Below are 19182 nucleotides of genomic sequence, written 5' to 3'. Positions count from 1 at the left end.
GGGACTCCGCCCAAGCCTTTTGTCCTTCCCTTTCACCTTGCCCCAACTAAGCTCAGGGGCTATAGATATGTTAATTGAGCCTGAGAAACCAAGTTGCGGGCCTGGGATTCGAACCAGCAAAGTACGATGTAAAGTTACCTGAGTGTCTGGAAAATTACTGATGCTAGCTGTATCCTGTTTTAGTCCCTCCCAGCTTGGTGTGAAGCTCCTCCCCTAAATAAAACGGAGACGCTGGCTGGCCCAGGTGTGCATTACAAGTTGGAGGGCATGCAGTAAAGATTGCAGAGCAGTGAGTTGCTGCTTGCAGAGGCCACGATGCCTGTAGTCCGAAGTCTGCCCACCAGTGATGCATCCACCCTGGTTTCGGGGTGCCTCTTTGTCCACCTCCTTCTGTCTGTCTGTGTATTCTTTTGCTATCCCTATCGCCGCTGGATCTCCCCTCCTCGTGAACCAAACACTCGTGAACAACACAACTATGTTGAGGACAGTCCCCGACAGAAAAGCACACAGTATACTCAGGAAAATATAAAAAATATCTAGTCCATCTAGGGGATGGTACTTGTGGAGCAAGAAGTAAAGCCACTAGCTACCTTAGCTAGGCTGCAGGGGTTGGCTTTTTGGGGTGTGCTGTAGAGTGGGTGACGAGAGCATCTTGAGCAGCTCCAATTTCCTGTTTTGCGCCCCTCAGGATAGAAGCATGAGCCAGAGCATCTGTTAGATCCCAGTTAACGCCTGCCATGGTGAATTCCTTTCTAGGAGCTACTGGAAACTTTGATCTTCCCTAACAACTTCCTTGACTTTTTAGCTCAGAGAAGATGAACACTTCACCAGCCCTTGTACTAAGTCCTACCAACTCTGATTGCCCAGGACCTTGAATTACTGGCTTCTTCCTCCCGTTGCTGCACATTGTCCTGGTCACCTTCCGTGGTTGTGTGCTGACCTCTTATTTGTCAATCAACCCTCATCTACTCTATACCACACAATGCTAGGCTTTCTGCGGAGATTTAGAAAATCGTATCTCTCTCCTGGATTTTCCTCCCCAATCCTGAGCAAAAATACTGAGCTAAATGTAGCAAGTCAATGAAGTGTGTGAGAAAGAAAAAAAGAAGTAAAATAAAATTGAACACGTTCCAGTAAAGTGGTTGCACATTTGGGGGAAGCCAGGCCTGTACATACAGCATGGCCTCTGCAGTTGCATCTTGACTAGAGAAACCTAGAGATTGCTTTAGGTGAGGCCAACCTGTTGCATACATCCTTTACCTAGAAACCTCGAGTGTCAAGGTTCTTAAATGATGAGCCCTGGTTGTCTGGTGAGTTATGTGTCAGGCTGCTAGTCGCAAGATCAACAGTTTAAACCCACCCACTGCTCCTTGGAAGAAAGATGAAGCTGTCTGTTCCTCTACAGGTTTACAGCCTCGGGAACCCTAGGGAACAGTTGGAACAGTTGGACTTTGTCCCACAGGGTCAGGGTGAGTGAGAATTGTCTCGATGCAACTGCCACCTGCACTTGACTACCTACTGCCTTCCAGACCACACTAACAGGGTGATTTTATTTTATTCTTTTCAAATGAGGAGAGTGAGATCCTGGGGGTTCAGGAAGACTTATGTTAAATTATGCAGAATGTCACCACACTGTCACAGTGTTCTAGTCCCAATGCTTTTAGAAGTGAGTTTTCAAATTTCTACCTTCTGGCAGCATGGACTATGAGAAAGAACACTAGCTTCGTCTGAATCTAATTCTGTCCTCTGAGAAGTGACCAAACATAACTTTGTTAACTTCATTGTGCTAACATTTCTTTGTACCTATGCCAACAAAAATGTCTACCTTAGATGTTTACTGAGACTCTAGATATGGCTTACTGGAAATACCTAAGGCAGAGTCTGCTCCATAGTGAGTATATAATGATGATGAGGAAGGTGCGTACGTCTGTAATCAAAAGGAGAGCTCCTCTTTCATGAATTCTTTCATCTCTTGATGTAACTACTCAGGAACTCCCCTCCACAACACTGAGAGGGGATGTTCTCTTGATCTGATCTAAATTCATAGCGTAGTTTGCTGTTCATAGGATGGTGGTGTGTTCACACCACTCAGTATGTAATTGTTGTTGTTATTGTTGTGTGCCATTGTGTCAGTTCAGACTTATAGTAACCCTGTATAGGGTTTCTAAGACTGTAAATCTTTACTGGAGCCAAAAGCCTCATCTTTCTCCCACAGTATAAGATAATGATATATTATTATATTGATTATAATAATGACTAATAGTACAAGAGGCAGAGTATCAGACCTATAAGGCATTTACATTATACAAACCCATTTGTTCTAATTCATTTTTTTTTCTTAAATGTTTTATTGTGAATTATGTGATAGTTTACATGGGAGAACATTAGTTTTACATTCATTCTATCATATTGTTCTAATTCATTTTTGAACTGAATGAATGATCTATATGCTATTCCCACAAAAATGTTCAACACAAAAAGAGTCGCCTTTCTAACTCTTCCCATTCCCCTTCTTGGAGACAGTTACTTGTTGGTTTTAAAACATGGTTGCAAATTCTCTGACATTCCTGTCATCAAGAGGGTCATATACTCTATGACACCGATGTCTGTTAGGTGACCTTCTCTCTTCTCTGTCAATCAACACAGACTTATGACTGCTTTGGGCAGTAGAGTGGAGTGGAAGTGACTTTATGTGACTGAGATTAGTCACCAAAGACCAGGAAGCTTCCACCTTGTGCTTCTGGAACACTCAATCTTGGAGCCCTGACCTCTTACATAAAGCACCAAACTATGCTGGGGTCACCACGCTGGGAGGAAGCCCAAGTCCCGTGGAGAGACAACACAAAGGCACTCCTGCTGACAGTTCCCACTGAGTCCAGCCTGTGAGTCATCCCTGTCCAGGTTCCAGAACCTGAGCAACGATCCCTCTCGATGATTCCAGCCCCTACCCATGTGAATCACCCCCAGTCATTCAAGTTTCCCAGCTAAGACCCTAGACAACATGAAGCCAGAGCTTAACCATGCTTACTAGGTCCTATCCAAATGCCTGATCCCCAGTTCACGAGCAGAATAAAATGGTGGCTGTTTTCACATGGCTGTGTTTGGGGTGGTTGGTTATACAGCACTGGATCATCAGAACAATCACTAGCCCTGGATTATCTGTTCAGAGAAATTTCAGTTACACACAAGCATACACATTTTATGTATTTGCCTCTTTTTTCCTGTTAGTACAAAAAGAAGCAGACCATGTATACTGTTATGCACCATATTTTTTACAATGGATCTACTTTTAAAAGAATGCCTACTCACAGATTTGCGAACATCAGGTAAAGTAATCCAGAGAGGAAACACTATCGGGAAAACAATCAGGAAAGTGACTTGTTTTCGGGCGTTGGGAGGCCAGGCCAGGCTCAGGGGCTGGTCCTCTTCCTCTTCCCCCGCCTCCGTGGTCTGTTTCAGAAAGAAAGAGATTAAAAACAAACAGTCAAATAAACAAAAATGATAGTCATATGCACAGGACAAAGAAAATCTAGAAGACAAAAGTGGGAAGCTATGGGCTTTGTTATAAATTTCCTTATAAACTATATTTTGTTAGAAATGATAAATGATCTCCCAGTCACTTCCTACAGGTACTCACATTTTTTTTGGGTTGAAAGAGCACCCTATCTGCCACAGTCTGAGCCCTAAGAAAAGCAATACCTGGCCCAGCTATGAGAATCTCAGAACTTTTATCTTTTGAACACTCTTGAATTTCTCACTTTTTTCAACTGGTTGTTCATCTGGAGTGAACTAAAGCACCGATTTATGAACTTTTAATGAGAACTTGTGGCGCTGTGGGTTAATACGGATGACTGCAAAGTTGGTTTAAACCACAAGGTCGGCGGTTCACACTCATAAGCTGCTCCTCGGAAACCCTTTACAGGATCGCTATGGGTCCGAACCGACTTTATGACACCTAACAACAACAATGGTACTTTATCTGCAGAGCAAAAGACTCAAATGTGGGTTACCTCCTCCCTTCTAAGGACAAAGTCACTAGGATTCCAGAATCTGGGGGAAGGAGCGTCCTGATTTTGAGTGGACTAATGATAGTATCCGGCGTCCTGGTGTGGCGCTGTGGGTTAATGCGCCAGACTGTAAAGCCGTTTGAACTACAAGGTCGGCAGTTCAAGCTCACCAGCTGCTCTTCGAAAACCCTATACAGGGTCGCTATGGGTCGGAACCGACTCAACGGCACTTTCAACAACAACAATGATAATATTTACAGACACAATTCAGGAATAAGAGCAAAATTCTCTCTTACTGGCCCTGGAATAGTTTTACACGTGGATTATTGTGCAATTGTGAGTTTTTAACCGGCTTCATTTCCTCGTGTCATTGGAAACTATTTTGCTTGTAGCCAAAGGCTTTTGCAAACATACGCCTTGATCCTCTGATAAACAGAGAAAGAAAATTGAGCAAGACACTGAGCTGGTGAGTTTTAACCGCACGGGGCTCTGGAACAAGGGTTCAAACTTGAGCGTTTCCAATTCGGCAGTAAGTGGCGGGTGGTTTATCTGCAGACTACTAAAGTCAGCAGCTTCTTAAATCTGAGAAGTGGCAGCTACAGAAGGAGTATTTGGGCCCTGCAGGATGACCCTTAGCCTGTCAGATGGTCTCTGAAAGTCTCCAACACAACCCTGCAGATAGCACCAGTCACCTCCTCGCCTGCTTGTTTAAAAATGAAAGTGTAGCAGCAGGGCCAAGCATCAGATCTAAAAATACCAACAGGAACTTTTCGGCGGATGCATCCTTTTGAGACCCTATAAATATAACCCGCACAAGCTTCGAGAGGCTCCTGCCCCCTGTGGCTCTCGCTTCTGGCATGGCACTATTTCCAGTAGCAGCTCTGACTCCCGCCAGCTCCAATCCACCCCCCCCCCCCAGGAGGTGGCAGAAGGAGGAAAGGGCTCAGAAAGGTCAGGGAAGGATCCATGGTGGCGCAGTGAATAAGCTCTGGGCTAACAAAAAGGTAGGCGGTAGGTCGCACCAAAAGAAACAATATGGCAGTCTGCTTCCCTAAAGATTTCATTGGAGACCCTATGGGGCTCCACTCCTCTGTCCTATAGGGACTATGAGTGGGAATGAACAGCAACAAGAATAATCACCCCACACTTGAACTCTCTCTAGGAGGTGAAATGAAAAAAAAATAAAAAGGGAATTCTATGCCATGCTGGTAAAGGTTGATAATAACAAGCTCTTTCTCTTCCGGTGTATGTACTTGGCAGTGGGTACAAGAGTTTGTAAGCACCCACTATGAGGGACTTGGGATTAGGTGGTGGTGGTTGTCTGTTGTCCTCGAGTTTCGGACATGGCAACGCACCCCGTGTGTTACAAAGTGAAACTGCTCCATAGGGTTTTCGTAACGCAGTGGAGTCCTGGTGTGGCCTTATGGGTTAATGCATTGGATTGCAAAGTTGGTTTGCATTGCAAGGTCAGCAGCTGCTCCTCAGAACCCCTATACAGGGTTGCTATGAGTTGGAACTGACTCTATGGCACTTAAAAACAACAACAACAACAATCTTAATGGAAGGAAATTGTCACGTCTTTTCCTCTGTGGTTCTAACCACCACCTTTTAGTTTGGAAGAGTCCCTGGCAAATGTACCACCTGGGGATGGAGAGGATTGCTTTAGGTAGAATCAGGAAATTGACACCTTTTTTTCTGATTGCCTGGGTCCACTTGAATTCCATCCTTTCTGCGTCACACCCTTTGCTAGTTACTGCTTTTTCCTCTGCCTCCTGAGGGGTCCAGTCCTGACGGAAGCTTGGGCTTATGTCCACTTGCCCGATACCAATTCCCCCATTTCTTTTGGGGATTCTCTCCTCCTATCTAGTGTAGCAGATGTCATATCATCACTTGTTGGCCCTGCCAGACTCCCAAGGAATCCCCTGGTGATGTGAGTAATCTCAGTGTTGTGGGGCCAAAGAAGATTAAGGAGACATAAAGGAGCTCTGGTAGCGTAGTGGTTACGAATCGGACTGCGAACCTTAAGGTCAGCAGTTCGAAACTACCAGGCGCTCCGCGGGAGAAAGATGAGGCGTTCTGCTCCCATAAAGATTTATAGCCTCAGAAACCCTGAACAGGGTCGCTATGGGTCGAAAACGACTCGACGGCACTTAACAACAACAACAACAGCTTTACTGTTCTCTCCCAGATAATATCTTTCTTGTTTAACCCAAATGAATGACTCCTCCAGCCCACTCTGTAGATACCACAGAAATGGGGAGGACGTGGGTGGGTGGTGATGGTGGTGGTGTGAGTGGAGGTTTGGTGTCACCTTTCGGTAGCACCCTGCCTTACAGAGGCAGACGGGTTACTCAGGCAGCGGACCCTACTGCACTACAGACCCATCTAGCTGATCTGATGAGTTCCACAAGACCTCCCACCCATCTCGGGACTGCCCCCATTCCCCATTGTCAACGCAGAATCTAGCAAAGCCTCTCTAAATTCTAACCTGTTTTTCTTCTTCATTTCCTCCCAGAAAAAACAAAAGCAACTCTTTATGACTCATATAATTTTAATGACACTAACAGATGGTGACATTTCATCAATAACCCTTCTGTTTATAACCTATGGATTAGCTCCTTTCTCCCTCTGCCAAAGTCACCAGGCAGGCAGTGCTACTAACAAATAGCAGAAAATAATTGTCTGTTTAGATGCATAAGCTCTAAACACACTACTGTCCAATGCAAACAGTTAGCTATATTGAACAGCTTCCAAGAGCTGCATGTGACACAGTTGTTGCTAGGGCAGAGAGGAGAGACTGAGGAGGCCTTGCCAACCGTGCTCTCCCTGGGGACTTCATGGCCTCTTGGGGCTCAAGTCCTGCTACAAGTCTTGGAATAGGACCCTAGAATGCTGGAATGGATTCAAATGGTGTCCTGGGAGCTAGGCTGTCAAAGATATTTTAGGGGAAATTCTCTTTGTCTTCTTGCCAAGTGAAACCTTACCCTGGTTCAAGGGAAGACAGCTTGCAGCTGATTAGATAAGCAGAAAAAAACCCAATGCTGTTTCAAGTCTATGTCCCATTTTGCCTTTGCCCAAGCTGTGCCTGCTAGCATGCTCATCAGGCTCCATCCTCAGGGGAGAGGCCGTGGAAGTTAGGACAATGAGTTTACTTTTCCTGGAGTTGTGAATCCTGGCTTTGACCTAGCAACAACCAGCCTACCCTTCCCTTTTCAAGCAGAGAGTGTCCATAGAAAATAAAACCATTCAAAAGGATTCAGAAATAATTGAAATAACTTTGATGCCTGCGGAAGTTTCTTTGTTATTGTTAAGTGCCATTGAGTAGACTCAGACTTATAGTGACCCTGCAGAGAGTTTCCAAGGAGAGGTTAGTGGGTTTGAATGGCCAACTTTGTGGTTAGCAGTCCAGGGTTTACCCTACAGAGCCCCCAGAATTGTGTAAAACCAGGGCCAGCAAGTATTGCTTTGGGGTTATTCAATGTCTGCAATTGGAGCATTAATGGTTCGGTAGAATATCTGCTTTCCATATGGGACACCTAAGGAGTTCTGGTAGCGTAGTGGTTATGAATCGGGCTGCGAGCCTCAAGGTCAGCAGTTTGAAACTACCAGCTGTTCTGTGGGAGAAAGATGAGACTTTCTGCTCCTGTAAAGATTTACAACCTCGGAAACCCTATGCAGGCTCGCTTTCAGTAGGAACTGACTCCACGGCACATAACAACAATACATGTGTGAGACCTGGGTTCAGTTCCCAGCCAATACACCTCAGGTGCAGCCATGTTCACCTACCAGTGGAGGCTTGTATGTTGCTAGGATGCTGAACTTGCATATTGCGAGGTTTCAGCAGAGCTTCCAGACCAAGACAGACTAGGAAAAAAATCCTGGTAATCTGAAAATCAGCCAGTGAAAATGCTATGGACACAATTGTTCCATATGAACCAATCATGGGATGGCACCGGACTGGTTAGTGTTTCATTCCATTATGCATGGAGTCACTATGCCTCAGGGGCCAACTTGGCAACAGCTAAGAATACCAACAACACTCTCTGATATGGAGAGTCTGAGGTTAAAACACAGGACTCTAAGTTCCCATGTGGTGGCCAGTTGTCAAACCTTAAAGGCAGCATGGCAGCTTCCAGAATAGGTAAATAGTAGAGAATTAGAATCCTGTGGTTATGTCTCTGCTCATGCTGTGATACCTTGGACACCATCATCTGAAGCAGTCATGAGTATCTTTCAGGTGAAGAATACTGTGCTAACTTCTATGTCTGTTGTTTTGAGGGAGTTTTGGCCTTAAAAGGGAAGGCAAGACAAATGAGTCCTGGGAATTTATTCTTTATATAATCACACGAATACCTCAGGATATGTGACAAGAGACTGCTGACTATCTTCCATCATCTATTCTGCCCTTCTGCTTTAGTAATAGAAAACTCCCTGTTAGTTGTGGCTGGAATAAAGACTCTACTTTTTAGCCTCCCTTGCAGCTAGGTATGGCCATATGATTAAGTTCTGGCCAATGAGATGCAATTGGTAGTGTCTCCCTGCAACTTCCTGGATGTATCTTTAAAGAGGAAGCATGTCCTTGATCACTTCTAACTTCCCGTTGTTTGGAATGTGGACATTTTTTGCAAGATGCCATTATAGCCATCTTGAACGATGAGGTGGAAGAACAATATAGAAGATCTGAGTTCTTTATACCCATTGAGAGCCATTCAAGCCCTGGACTGCTTATATTGATTGGAAAAAGACACTTTTTAAGCCACTGTTATTTGGGGTTTTGGATGCTCACAGTGGAACTTTATCCTAACTGATCCAATGCTCTATTTATGAGGACTCGTGGGAGAAAGATCTTTCAGCTGTCAGCACCAGGAAACATCATGCTTCCTCTGGAAAAAAATAAAAAATTGTGAGAACACCATGAATCAGGTAATTGATCCTATTCTTCCTTTGCTTTGTCCACTGGGGAGTTCAGAGCCAAATCTTTCACCTCCACCCAGCAGCCATAGCCTGGGGACTATGTGGTACACAGTCCTGGCTCGTTTTTCTCTAGACTTATTGGTTTCTTATTCTTCTGGTTCCTTTTAGTATTTTCTCAAAATGATTCATTTTATCTCTTTTCATTGTATGTGCTTTTGCAAACAGCCTCAAATCTTTGTGATACAAGGTGGGCAGACCTAAGTAACAAACTTAAATTTAGTGGTCTAATAAAAATTTTTAGTATAACTGTATCAGATTGAAGAGATTTGGAAAAAGAAGAGAAAATGAAGAGTTTATTCTAGGTGACTGCTGGATTCATTTGTCAACCCTGGGGATAGAAATTTGGAGGTCTGGCATCATCGGAAAGCCTGTGACTAGGAAAGGGTTAGCATCCACCTGGAGATCCCTGGAGCAATCAGCTTATTTGTATTGACCTGCTGAGTGGGGAGGAGTTGCAGCAGCTTGTCTGGTGTGGCCTGGTGGTGGTAGTGGGTGTGTGCCATGGAGTCAGTTCCAACTCATAAAGACCCTATATAGGGTTTCCTAGACTACAGTCTTCATGGGATCAGAAAGCCTCATCTTTCTCTTGCTGAGCGGCTGGTAGATTTGAACTGCTGACCTTGCAGTTAGTAGCCCAACTTGTAACCAGGGCTCCTTTCTTACTGATGGGGTCTTCTAGCGTGAAAGTCTGTGTTCAGGGTATTTGCATGTGGATTTTTTACTTTCCCCACCGATGCCTGGTATGGATGGCTCACCCCCAAGTAGGCATCAAATCTCCCATGGGAATGTGGCTTGGATTCACCCTCTTAGCGGTTGCTTCTCCAGTCAGAGAAATGTATTCTTTGGAAACAACTCGATTTCTCCTTCTTGCCTGTGAAGGGCATTGTGCAAGATTTCAGTGTGAAGGTGAGTCTACTTTATCAAATAATTATTATGAAAACCTGGGAGACAGTCTGAAAATAGGCCACCTTGAAGTTCAGTTGTAACAGTTGGTATAACATCTCGTCTCTAGTTAATAAGGGCAAGCTCAGAGGATTGCTGGCTTTGCCCAGGTGCCAGCTACTTTGGGGTTTGATTTAGGCTGGAAATAAAGCTCTGACTTGTCTGTCTCCAACAAAAGGACCACTCACTTCAGAAGCCAGGCATGCCACCCCTTTGCATAGGGGAAATCCCCACGAGTGACCCTTCATTGTGGCATGATGCTGGATCAAAAGAAAAAACCTAGTTCTCTCTAAAACAGTGGACCACGGCCACATTATGTTTGTACTTCTACTTAAAGAGGATGATCCTTAACATATTTGTTGTTGCCAGTTTTATAATTTACAGTGATAGAAACGCCATCAGTTTATATTTACACACTATTCAACCACATAGATGTCCAAATGAACGGCCAGATGAGACAAAGCTCACAGAATGTGTGGGACATGCTAGGAATTACCAACAGGGCCAAGAGGGACTAAATGGGAGCAAAGAGCCACAAAAACATCCACTGAGCCTTAGAAGTGGGGCTGGGTATGCACATCAAGAATATAAAAAATATTATTCTCTACAAAGCTTTTGTTTTTTTTAAAGGCACATCATAAAAAATGTGAAATCTCTATATGATTTGGGAGGCATTCACCTATAAACTAGGGATAGAAGTTCTTAGGCATCTTGAGGAGGCACAGTGCCTGGTACAACAAGGAATCAGTAGACGTTAATACTCTTCCCTTGTGACATTAGCCTCACCTCTGTGACCAACTAGCTGTGAAACCATGGTCAAGTTAATGAAAATGCCAGAATTGCTGAAGAACATCTCCTGGTTGTAGTCTGTATGACATCTGGTCCTGGTGCACCTCACTGCATTTCGGACTCCAAGAGTCCTTCCACACCCTTTCACTGTCAAATAGAGCTTCTTTGTTCCCAGGGATGTTTTAATAGGGGGACACCTTCCTGTCCAAGAACTGGACATTCAGTTCATCATATGGACAATAATAGATCACAAAGACAAGCTACAATCATTAAACTCTTCAATCATTTAGAACATGAGCAGCAAGCTCCCGGAGAATGAGACACAGAATATCAGTGTTGGAAGGGTCCTGGGATTTTGAGACCAATCCCTTCATTTGATTCATGGGGGTCTTGAGATGAAGTGGCCTGCAGAAGAAATGTCACTGTGGCTGGCTGGACTTGAGTGACCCCCTGGCTTCCTACCATTCCACACTGTCTCCCTGTTCAGTCCTATAAACTCAGTCAGAATGAGCCTGTGTCCAATTACAGTAGGCTTCCCAGCTTGATTTTATACTCAACCTATTAAATGATGAAGATCAAAGAGCACAGCCTTCGGTATGCATTACATCTCAATGTAAAGAAAACAAAAATCCTCACCACTGGACCAATAAACAACATTCATATCAATGGAGAAAAGATTGAAGCTGTCAAGAACTTCATTCTTCTTGGATCAACTATCAACACTGAAGGAAGCAGCAGTCAAGAAATCAAACGATGTATTGAATTAGGCAACTCTGCTGCACAAGACGTTTTTAAAGCAAAGATGTCAGCTGGAGGACTAAGGTTGACCTTAGTCATGACCCAAGTCATATGCATAACCTCATATGCATGTGAATAACCTCATATGCATGCAAAAGCTGGACAGTGACTAAGGAAGACCGTAAAAGAATTGATGCTTTGGCGTTATGGTGTTGGAGGAGAATATTGAAAGTGCCACAGGCTGCCAAAAAAACCAACAGATCTGTGTTGGAAGAAGTGCAGCCAGAGTGCTCCTTGGAGGCCAAGATGTCCAAACTTCGTCTCTCATACTTTGGACATATTGTCAGGAGTGACCAGTCGCTGGAGAAGGATATCATGTTTGGTATGGTGGAGGGTCAGAGAAAAAGAGGAAGACCTCCAGTGAGATGGACTGGCCAAGTGGCAGCATCGATGGACTCAAGCGTGGCAACAGTTGCTGTGCATAAGGTAGCTATGGGTCAGTACCTGACTCGATGGCACCTAACAACAACATCAACGTCATTAAAACCAAAACACCAGACCTTGAATTAACATAATTTTGTTTGATTTTCTTAAACACAATTTCTGGTAGTTTGGATGACTATGTTTCTGAATTTAAAAAGGTGATCAAGAAGGGCAGAACATTTCATCCTTCCCATGTTCTTAGATCCCTCGACCATCCAAGGCAGCTTTGAAGAAGAAATGAAAGACTGATTTGGGGGTATGGAGACAGAAAGGGCTTTGTGATGGCCTGTTTTACCTCCTTGGGTCTCCAAGGTCTAGCTACAAATTTACAAATGATATGTGGGTGCTGACAGAATACCAAAGAATGTCAGGACCTGAATGTATTAGAAGCAATAGAAATGTATGCAAAGGAGAAAGGCTTATTCTTTGACATCTTGGCCCTAGGGAAATGTGCAGAAATGTAGTAAAGGTTTGATGTAGGAGGAGACGGGAACCAAGTGCACCAGTGACCAAAATGAGGGTTTGAGATTCATGTGCATTTCATTGTTTGATGTCACCCCTGGGCCCCCTAACTGTTCCCTAGCTGATAATCCTGCCTCATCTACTTTCAAAATGGATATCCAGGGAGCACTTGTAGAAGACAGATGGAACCCTTGACTATAATAAACTTTCCTGAGGATAACTTTGGCAGGAACTGAAATTTAAAAACAAATACACAAACAAAACCAGCTGCCATTGAGTTGACTCAGACTCAAGGTGAGCCCGTGTGTATCAGAGTAGAACTGTCTTCCAGAGGGTTTTCAGTGGCTGATGTTTTGGAACTAGACCATGAGACCTTTCTTCATGGTACATTTGGGTGCACTCTAAACTTTTGGTTAGCAGCCTAGAGCATTAACATCATGGGTTATTTTCAGACTCAAGTATTCAGTGTTCAAAGACCAAGAGAGCTTCATAAGAAGGATATGAACAACAAAACAGCATTATCTTTAAACATGGGACTAGCTGCTCCCCCCTCCTACCTCCTTCCCTCATCTTTCATTATTGAAGCATTAAAAATACTGTCTTTGACAAAGGTGGCATGTTTTACTTTTCCAATTAAGTTTCCTTGGGAACTGGTGAAATGGCGTGCGTACTGGTACAATGCATGTGTGGGAGGCTCCTACAGAGAGAAGGGAACTTGAAAATGCCTTACCTAATGAAGGAATTGTTTAAAGAAGGGATCAGTAAACACAGAAGAGCCATTTCTCATAGGTCATCTATTAAATAGAAAGTCAGACTGTCTTAAATATGAATTCTGCTCTAGAATGTTCTTTTACAATACTATTGTTGCTATAAAATGAACTGAAACAATCCATGAAAGGCACTTAGAACAGTATTTGGCACCTAAGTAAACAATACATGTTGGTTGATATAATTTTTAACGAGTGTATACCATTCAAAGACATCTAGGAGAAAGGAGAGATTTGAATAAGTAAATCACAAGGGGGCTTCAAAAAGTTCATGGCAAAATGGAATGAAAAAATAATGGCGTTTCCCCACAAACTTTTTGAAGCTCTTTTCGTATAATGATGCCTTAAGCAATAAACTTTGAGAATTCTGTTACTCAGTGTGGAAGTGAACACTGTTAGAACTTTGTTCCTCCTCCTGTCCACTCACCCAACATTTACTGAGCATTCATTGACTGCAATGATATCTTTTTCTCTTAGGCAATATGAATAAAAAGAAGGTCTTTGTAAACAAGATGAAAGGGAAAATTCCACAGCTCTAAGGAGGTAAATGTTATTTGATTCCAGTAGGTAAGCATTAAGTAGACTTTCAATGAGAAACAAATTTTCCAAGCTGACAGAGAGACTCATAATATTGTGACACCTTGATTCAGTGTTTTGCGCAGAGCTAAAAACAATAGTAGAATTGGAATCTGCCAAAGTTAGAATTACAAAAAAAATGCAGTCACACTTTAATACAGTGGAAGACTCTGGAATCAGGAACTATTTGGCAAGTAAAAGGTGCCGTGTTAGAGTATTAATTCTGTGAGCTTAAGTTGCACTAGTACTTCTTGTTGTTATGTGCCGTGGAGTCAGTTCCGACTCATAGTGACGCTGTACAGGATTTCCGAGGCTGTAAAATCTTTATAGGAGCAGAAAACCTCATCTTCCTCCTGCGGGACAGCTGGTAGTTTCGAACTGCTGACCCTGAGGTTAGCAGTCTGATTCATAACCACTACGCTACCAGAGCTCCTATACCGGAAATGCTATGAACACCCACTCCTATACACCTCTTTACCAGACGTAAATTCAGGGACAGGAAACTATTCTTATCTCTCTTTTCTATTAAACTGATTGGCTAGTTAGTGAAGTTAAATACTAACATTATGTTAACTGACAATAGCAAAAGAATATTAGGCTTAAAATTGTGATATAAATAGATAATCCCAAAAGAATATTACTCACTGATGGGTGGAAATTAATTCACCCTCACAGACGTAAAGGTCTGACCTCAAAATCTCTAAGTCACACATGGAAAAGTGAATTTTTTGGACATTGACACTAGCTAGTGTTTGTTGTGGTTGTTAATTGCCATTGAATTGGTGATCCTGTATAGGGTTTACAAGGAGTGGCTGGTGGGTTTGAACTGCCAGTCTTGTGGCTGGCAGTCCAGTGTTTATTCTGCAGCACCACACCAGCTAGAGTTTGGTGGTGGTGTTAGTGTTGTTGTTGGTGGTATGTTACTGAGTTGATTACGACTCATAGCAACCTATATAGGGTTCTGAGGTTGAGCAAAAAGCCTCATCTTTCTTCTGTGGAGCAACTGGTAGGCTGGGACTGCTGAACTTGGGTTCAGCAGCCCAGGTCTTAATCCACTATGTTTCCAGGGTCCTGAGCTAGACTTTGTTGTAGTTAAGTGCCTTTGAGTTGGTTCCAACTCACAGTGACCCAGTCTAGTGTTTTCAAGGAGTGACTGGTGAGTTGGAACCTCCAACCCTGCAGTTCAAACTGACCTTAAGGTCAAGTGCTTATCCTACAGCTCCACACCAGGACTCCTATCTAGAGTTTGTTTTTGTTAAGTGTCATCGAGTCAGTTCCAACTCAGTGATCCTATATAGGGTTTCCCAGGAGCAGGTGGTGAATTTGAACTGTAGACCTTGCGATTCAAATGACCTGGCTGTGTTTGCCAAATAAGATATGTTGTGAGTCACTTCTGATGCCAACCCTGGGTTCTGGAATGAAGCTGCTGAGAACTCTGATGTTAAGAAGGAAGACTTCATTTGATTTTCCTCTTTGAAAAGGGAATTAAACAGGAGAGTCTGAGAGAAGAAACACTATTAGACTCATTGATGGAAAACCAGAGAGCGGTACTTGGAAACGCTCAGTTATTGAACTCTAGGGTTTGCGTGCTTGTTGACCATATGGACAGTGAATCTATTTTAAAATCTCGTTTGTGAGTAGATTTTGTTGTTGGCTTGGAAATAAAGCATTGTGTTAATTTACTATAACTTACTTTTAAATTGCCTTTTTTCCCCACTTATTCTTTTTTTGAGTCTTAGAAAATGACTTTTTCCCCCCCTCTTAGATTCTTCTTATCTTTGCATTGTTATTTTTTATCTGCATACCTTATTTTCTTCACCCTCTTCTTATCCTTTACGTTCCTATCACGTATCTCTTTCCTCACGTCAAAAAGTACCTCATTTTGGAAGAGAACCCTATCTGAGATGTTTACCTTATCTTCTATATGGACATTGATCAGAACCAAGAGTGGTGATGGTGGGCTCTTGAGTCGGTTCTGACTCATAGTGATCCTGTATAGGTTTTCCGAAGCTGTAAATCTTTATGGACGCAGAAAGTCTCATCTTTCTCCCACAGAGCAAATGGTGGATTCAAATTGCTGACCTTGAGAATAGTTGTTGTTGTTAGGTGCCACTGAGTCTGTACTGACTCATAGTGACCCTATGTACAACAGAACAAAACACTGCCCGGTCCTGGGCTAACCTCACTACTGTTGCCACGCTTGAGCCCATTGATGCGGCCATTTTGCCAATCCATCTCACTGGGGGTCTTCCTCTTTTTCGCTGACCCTCCACCTTACCAAACGTGATATCCCTCTTCAGTGACTGGTCCTTCCAAAGTATGAGAGATGAAGTCTAGCCATCTTGGCCTCCAAGGAGCACTCTGTTTGTACTTCTAACAAAATGGATTTGTTGATTCTTTTGGCAGCCCATGGCACTCTCAAAATTCTCCTCCAACACCATAACTAAAAGGTATCAATTCTATGGTCTTCCTTACTCACTGTCCAGCTTTTGCATGCATATGAGGTTATTGAAGATACCATAGCTTGGGTCAGGCACACCTTAGTCCTCAAGCTGACATCTTTGCTCTTCAACATTTTAAGAAGGTCTTGTGCAGCACATTTGCCTAATGCTTCCAGAATCACAGCAACTCCCAAGCCACCACAGTATGGCAAAATGAAAGACAAGTGGTGGCTGAGGTTAGTAGCCCAATAGATTTATTTAAAAAAAGAAAAAAAGAATAAATCTCTGTCTATCTGGTGGCATGAAACAATTTATTCTCCTTATAAATATAATTGGAATTCTGGCATGGTGCTGTGAGTTACTGCACTGGTCGGCAGTTCAAGCTCACCAGCTGCTCCTCGGAAACCCTATACAGGGTTGCTCTGAGTTGGAACTGACTTGAAGGCACTTATCAAAAACAACAACATAATATAATTAGGGAGTGCGGTGGTTCCACATGCTAAGCACTGGACTGCAAACCATAAGGTCTGCAGTTCGAGCCCGCCAGCCGCTCCATGGGAGAAAGATGAGGCTTTCTGCTCTTTGGAAGATATAAAGCTTCGGAAACCCTATCTATACAAGGTCACTATGATTGGGAACTGACTCGACAGCACTTAACAACAACAACACCATGTAGATGGAAACAAATTCTAGCATCAAGACTTTAGTATGTTAAACACAAAATGGGATGGCTTCTGTCAGCACTGGCAGCCCAAAACAACGGAATCATCTACTTTTGCAAGACTCGATTGGAACAAGGTATCAAAATATTTTGCTGTGAGTGATGAGGTTGTCTGGGCTAAGTTTCCCAAGGAACTGAGAAACCATTTTATTATAATGTGAAATGGCATTTGGACAGTCTGGTGAAAAGTAATTGCTTTCCTTCACTTTGTATTTTACCCAAATAATTCTGAGGCGTAACCTACAGACAAGATGGATTTCTTTCTGCAATGCTACTGTAAATTGTTTTTTGTATAGTTTTCCTGGGCTTCGTAAATCAATTGCTAATACCATAGATTTGTCATAGATTTGTCAACCTAAAAGCTCCTGGAGAATCATAAAAAAAAAAAAATTAAAAAAATCATTCTCATCCCTTTATTATTAATTGCAGTAAAATTAGTCATAGCAACAGTAATATTAATGTTAGTGTTGTTTCCAGCGTGGTAATAGAGTTTTTTTTCCTTTTTATTAATAGTCAGCCTTTAATGTATTTTATGTGAACGATTAATAGCCATTCCTCAAACTCCTTTAGAAGGCACAATGTCAAATGGAGCTATTACCTTTAGAATCTTCAGGGAAGATATAGTTCTTTGTCAATAATCAACTTAGAGCAGAAACGCAGGAGTCTGATCTGACTCTACCTGCATTTTCACATGTGTTTAAAAGGTCTTTGAATGCACTGTGATCTCCCTTCAGATGATAAATACTGTCTAGGTCATAGAGGAACTGGGCTTTAACATTTCTTTTGAATATATGTATAGATTGAAAGGAAACAATCGTTGTCTCCTCCAGAATGGAACCTAAGAGCTAAGAACTGGTAGGTAAAATGCCTTCATTTCTGCTTACTTTGTAATGTATGGTGGGCTTTCTCTGACACTAGTGGAATACTTTTCCTAAGGCAATCTAATCTTAAATGCCTTGGACCTTGGAAAAATCCAATCTGCTGGAGAATCTTCAAATTTTGGCCTTTTGACATTAGGCCTTGGCTTCTGTGCCCCAGCCTTGCCTTGTTCCCTGGCAGTGGTTTTGGATACAAAGACCCACTCATGCCTCCATTTCTTGGGTGCCAGAGTCCTCTTACGCTTCACTGCTGCTCCAGAGATTGACTAATCCCATGAGAAGGAGGAACCACAGTCCTGTGCTGTTTTTAAACTTGCAAAATAGTGGACTTGGTTATTACCTTTAGTTATTTAGAAGCGAAACTTACTCTCTGAGTAACGGTAGAGTCTCCTAAGCCCTGTGTTAAACCTTACTGCTACTACGAATGTGAATGATTACTAGCTAAGAGTAATATTTTAGGAAGAAAGAAATCAAGTAGATTGCAGATCACATCTGCTTGGATAATCTTGGAAATCCTTATCAGAGCTAACATTCTCTGACCAGTGTCCACTATGAAGACTCCCTTTGTTATTGTTGTCTTTATGTGCCTTTGAGTTGGTTTCGACCCACAGTGACTCTGTATAGGGTTTCTGAGGAGCAGCTGGTGAGCTTGAATCATCGACCTTGTGGTTCAAAGCCACTTTGCAGTCCAGCGCATTTACCCACAGCATCACACCAGGACTTGATTGAGACTCCCTAAAGAGCTCTAAATTTTCAGCTTTAACTTTTAAGCAACAGCAACACTCCCTAATAAACTGCTGTCCTTGATGATGATGCTTTTCCCTCCCGATAGAGATCCAAATTTAATAATAGAGAGATATTTTAAGTATTTTATTCATTTTTTAAGACTAGCTCCAAGAAAGTTAGCATAGCAGTCATTTCTGCCTTTTTTCTCTTACTCATCTTTCTCTTTGTCACACAGTGCTTAGACCTGCTAAAAATGCAAAGAGCACTCACTTTTACCAGCACCAGGAAGCTTGAGGAAATCAGATCTTTAAAATTCTGCAGAGTTTAAAGACTAACGCTGGGGAAAAATAAGGCAGGGTTGAATTCCCAAAGGGAGAAAGGTGGTGAAAATATGATATTTAAGTGGTAATGTGAGCAAAGAAGAAAAAAGCTAATCAGGACCTGCATTTCACTGACACATTTTTACTCTTTCAATGCAGACATACACACATGCACATACACATATATGTAATTATACAAGAAGGCTTCAAAAGTCATTGGAAACATTGAATTAAAAGATAGTACATTTTTTCCAAGAACTTTTTGAAGTTCCTTCATATGTGCACATATATATAAGTGCTTGACTGCTAACTGTAAGGTTGACAGTTCGAACTCATCCAGCTTCTCTGACAGAGAAAG

At 42.6% G+C, this 19182-nt stretch overlaps 1 protein-coding gene across 2 annotated transcripts in view; it reads right to left on the bottom strand.

The window, feature by feature from the left end:
- Window positions 1–19182, bottom strand: part of SLC24A2 (solute carrier family 24 (sodium/potassium/calcium exchanger), member 2) — a 313314-nt gene that overhangs the window by 14235 nt on the left and 279897 nt on the right. For both annotated transcript variants that reach the window (XM_006864468.1, XM_006864469.1), the window contains one exon: window positions 3310–3441. In XM_006864468.1, the coding sequence (XP_006864530.1) occupies window positions 3310–3441 (132 nt within the window). The remainder of the gene's footprint in view (window positions 1–3309; window positions 3442–19182) is intronic.

The sequence above is a fragment of the Chrysochloris asiatica genome, unplaced genomic scaffold, assembly GCF_000296735.1.
Source record: "Chrysochloris asiatica unplaced genomic scaffold, ChrAsi1.0 scaffold00065, whole genome shotgun sequence".
NCBI lineage: Eukaryota > Metazoa > Chordata > Mammalia > Afrosoricida > Chrysochloridae > Chrysochloris > Chrysochloris asiatica.
This window is presented reverse-complemented; position numbering and strand designations above follow the sequence as displayed.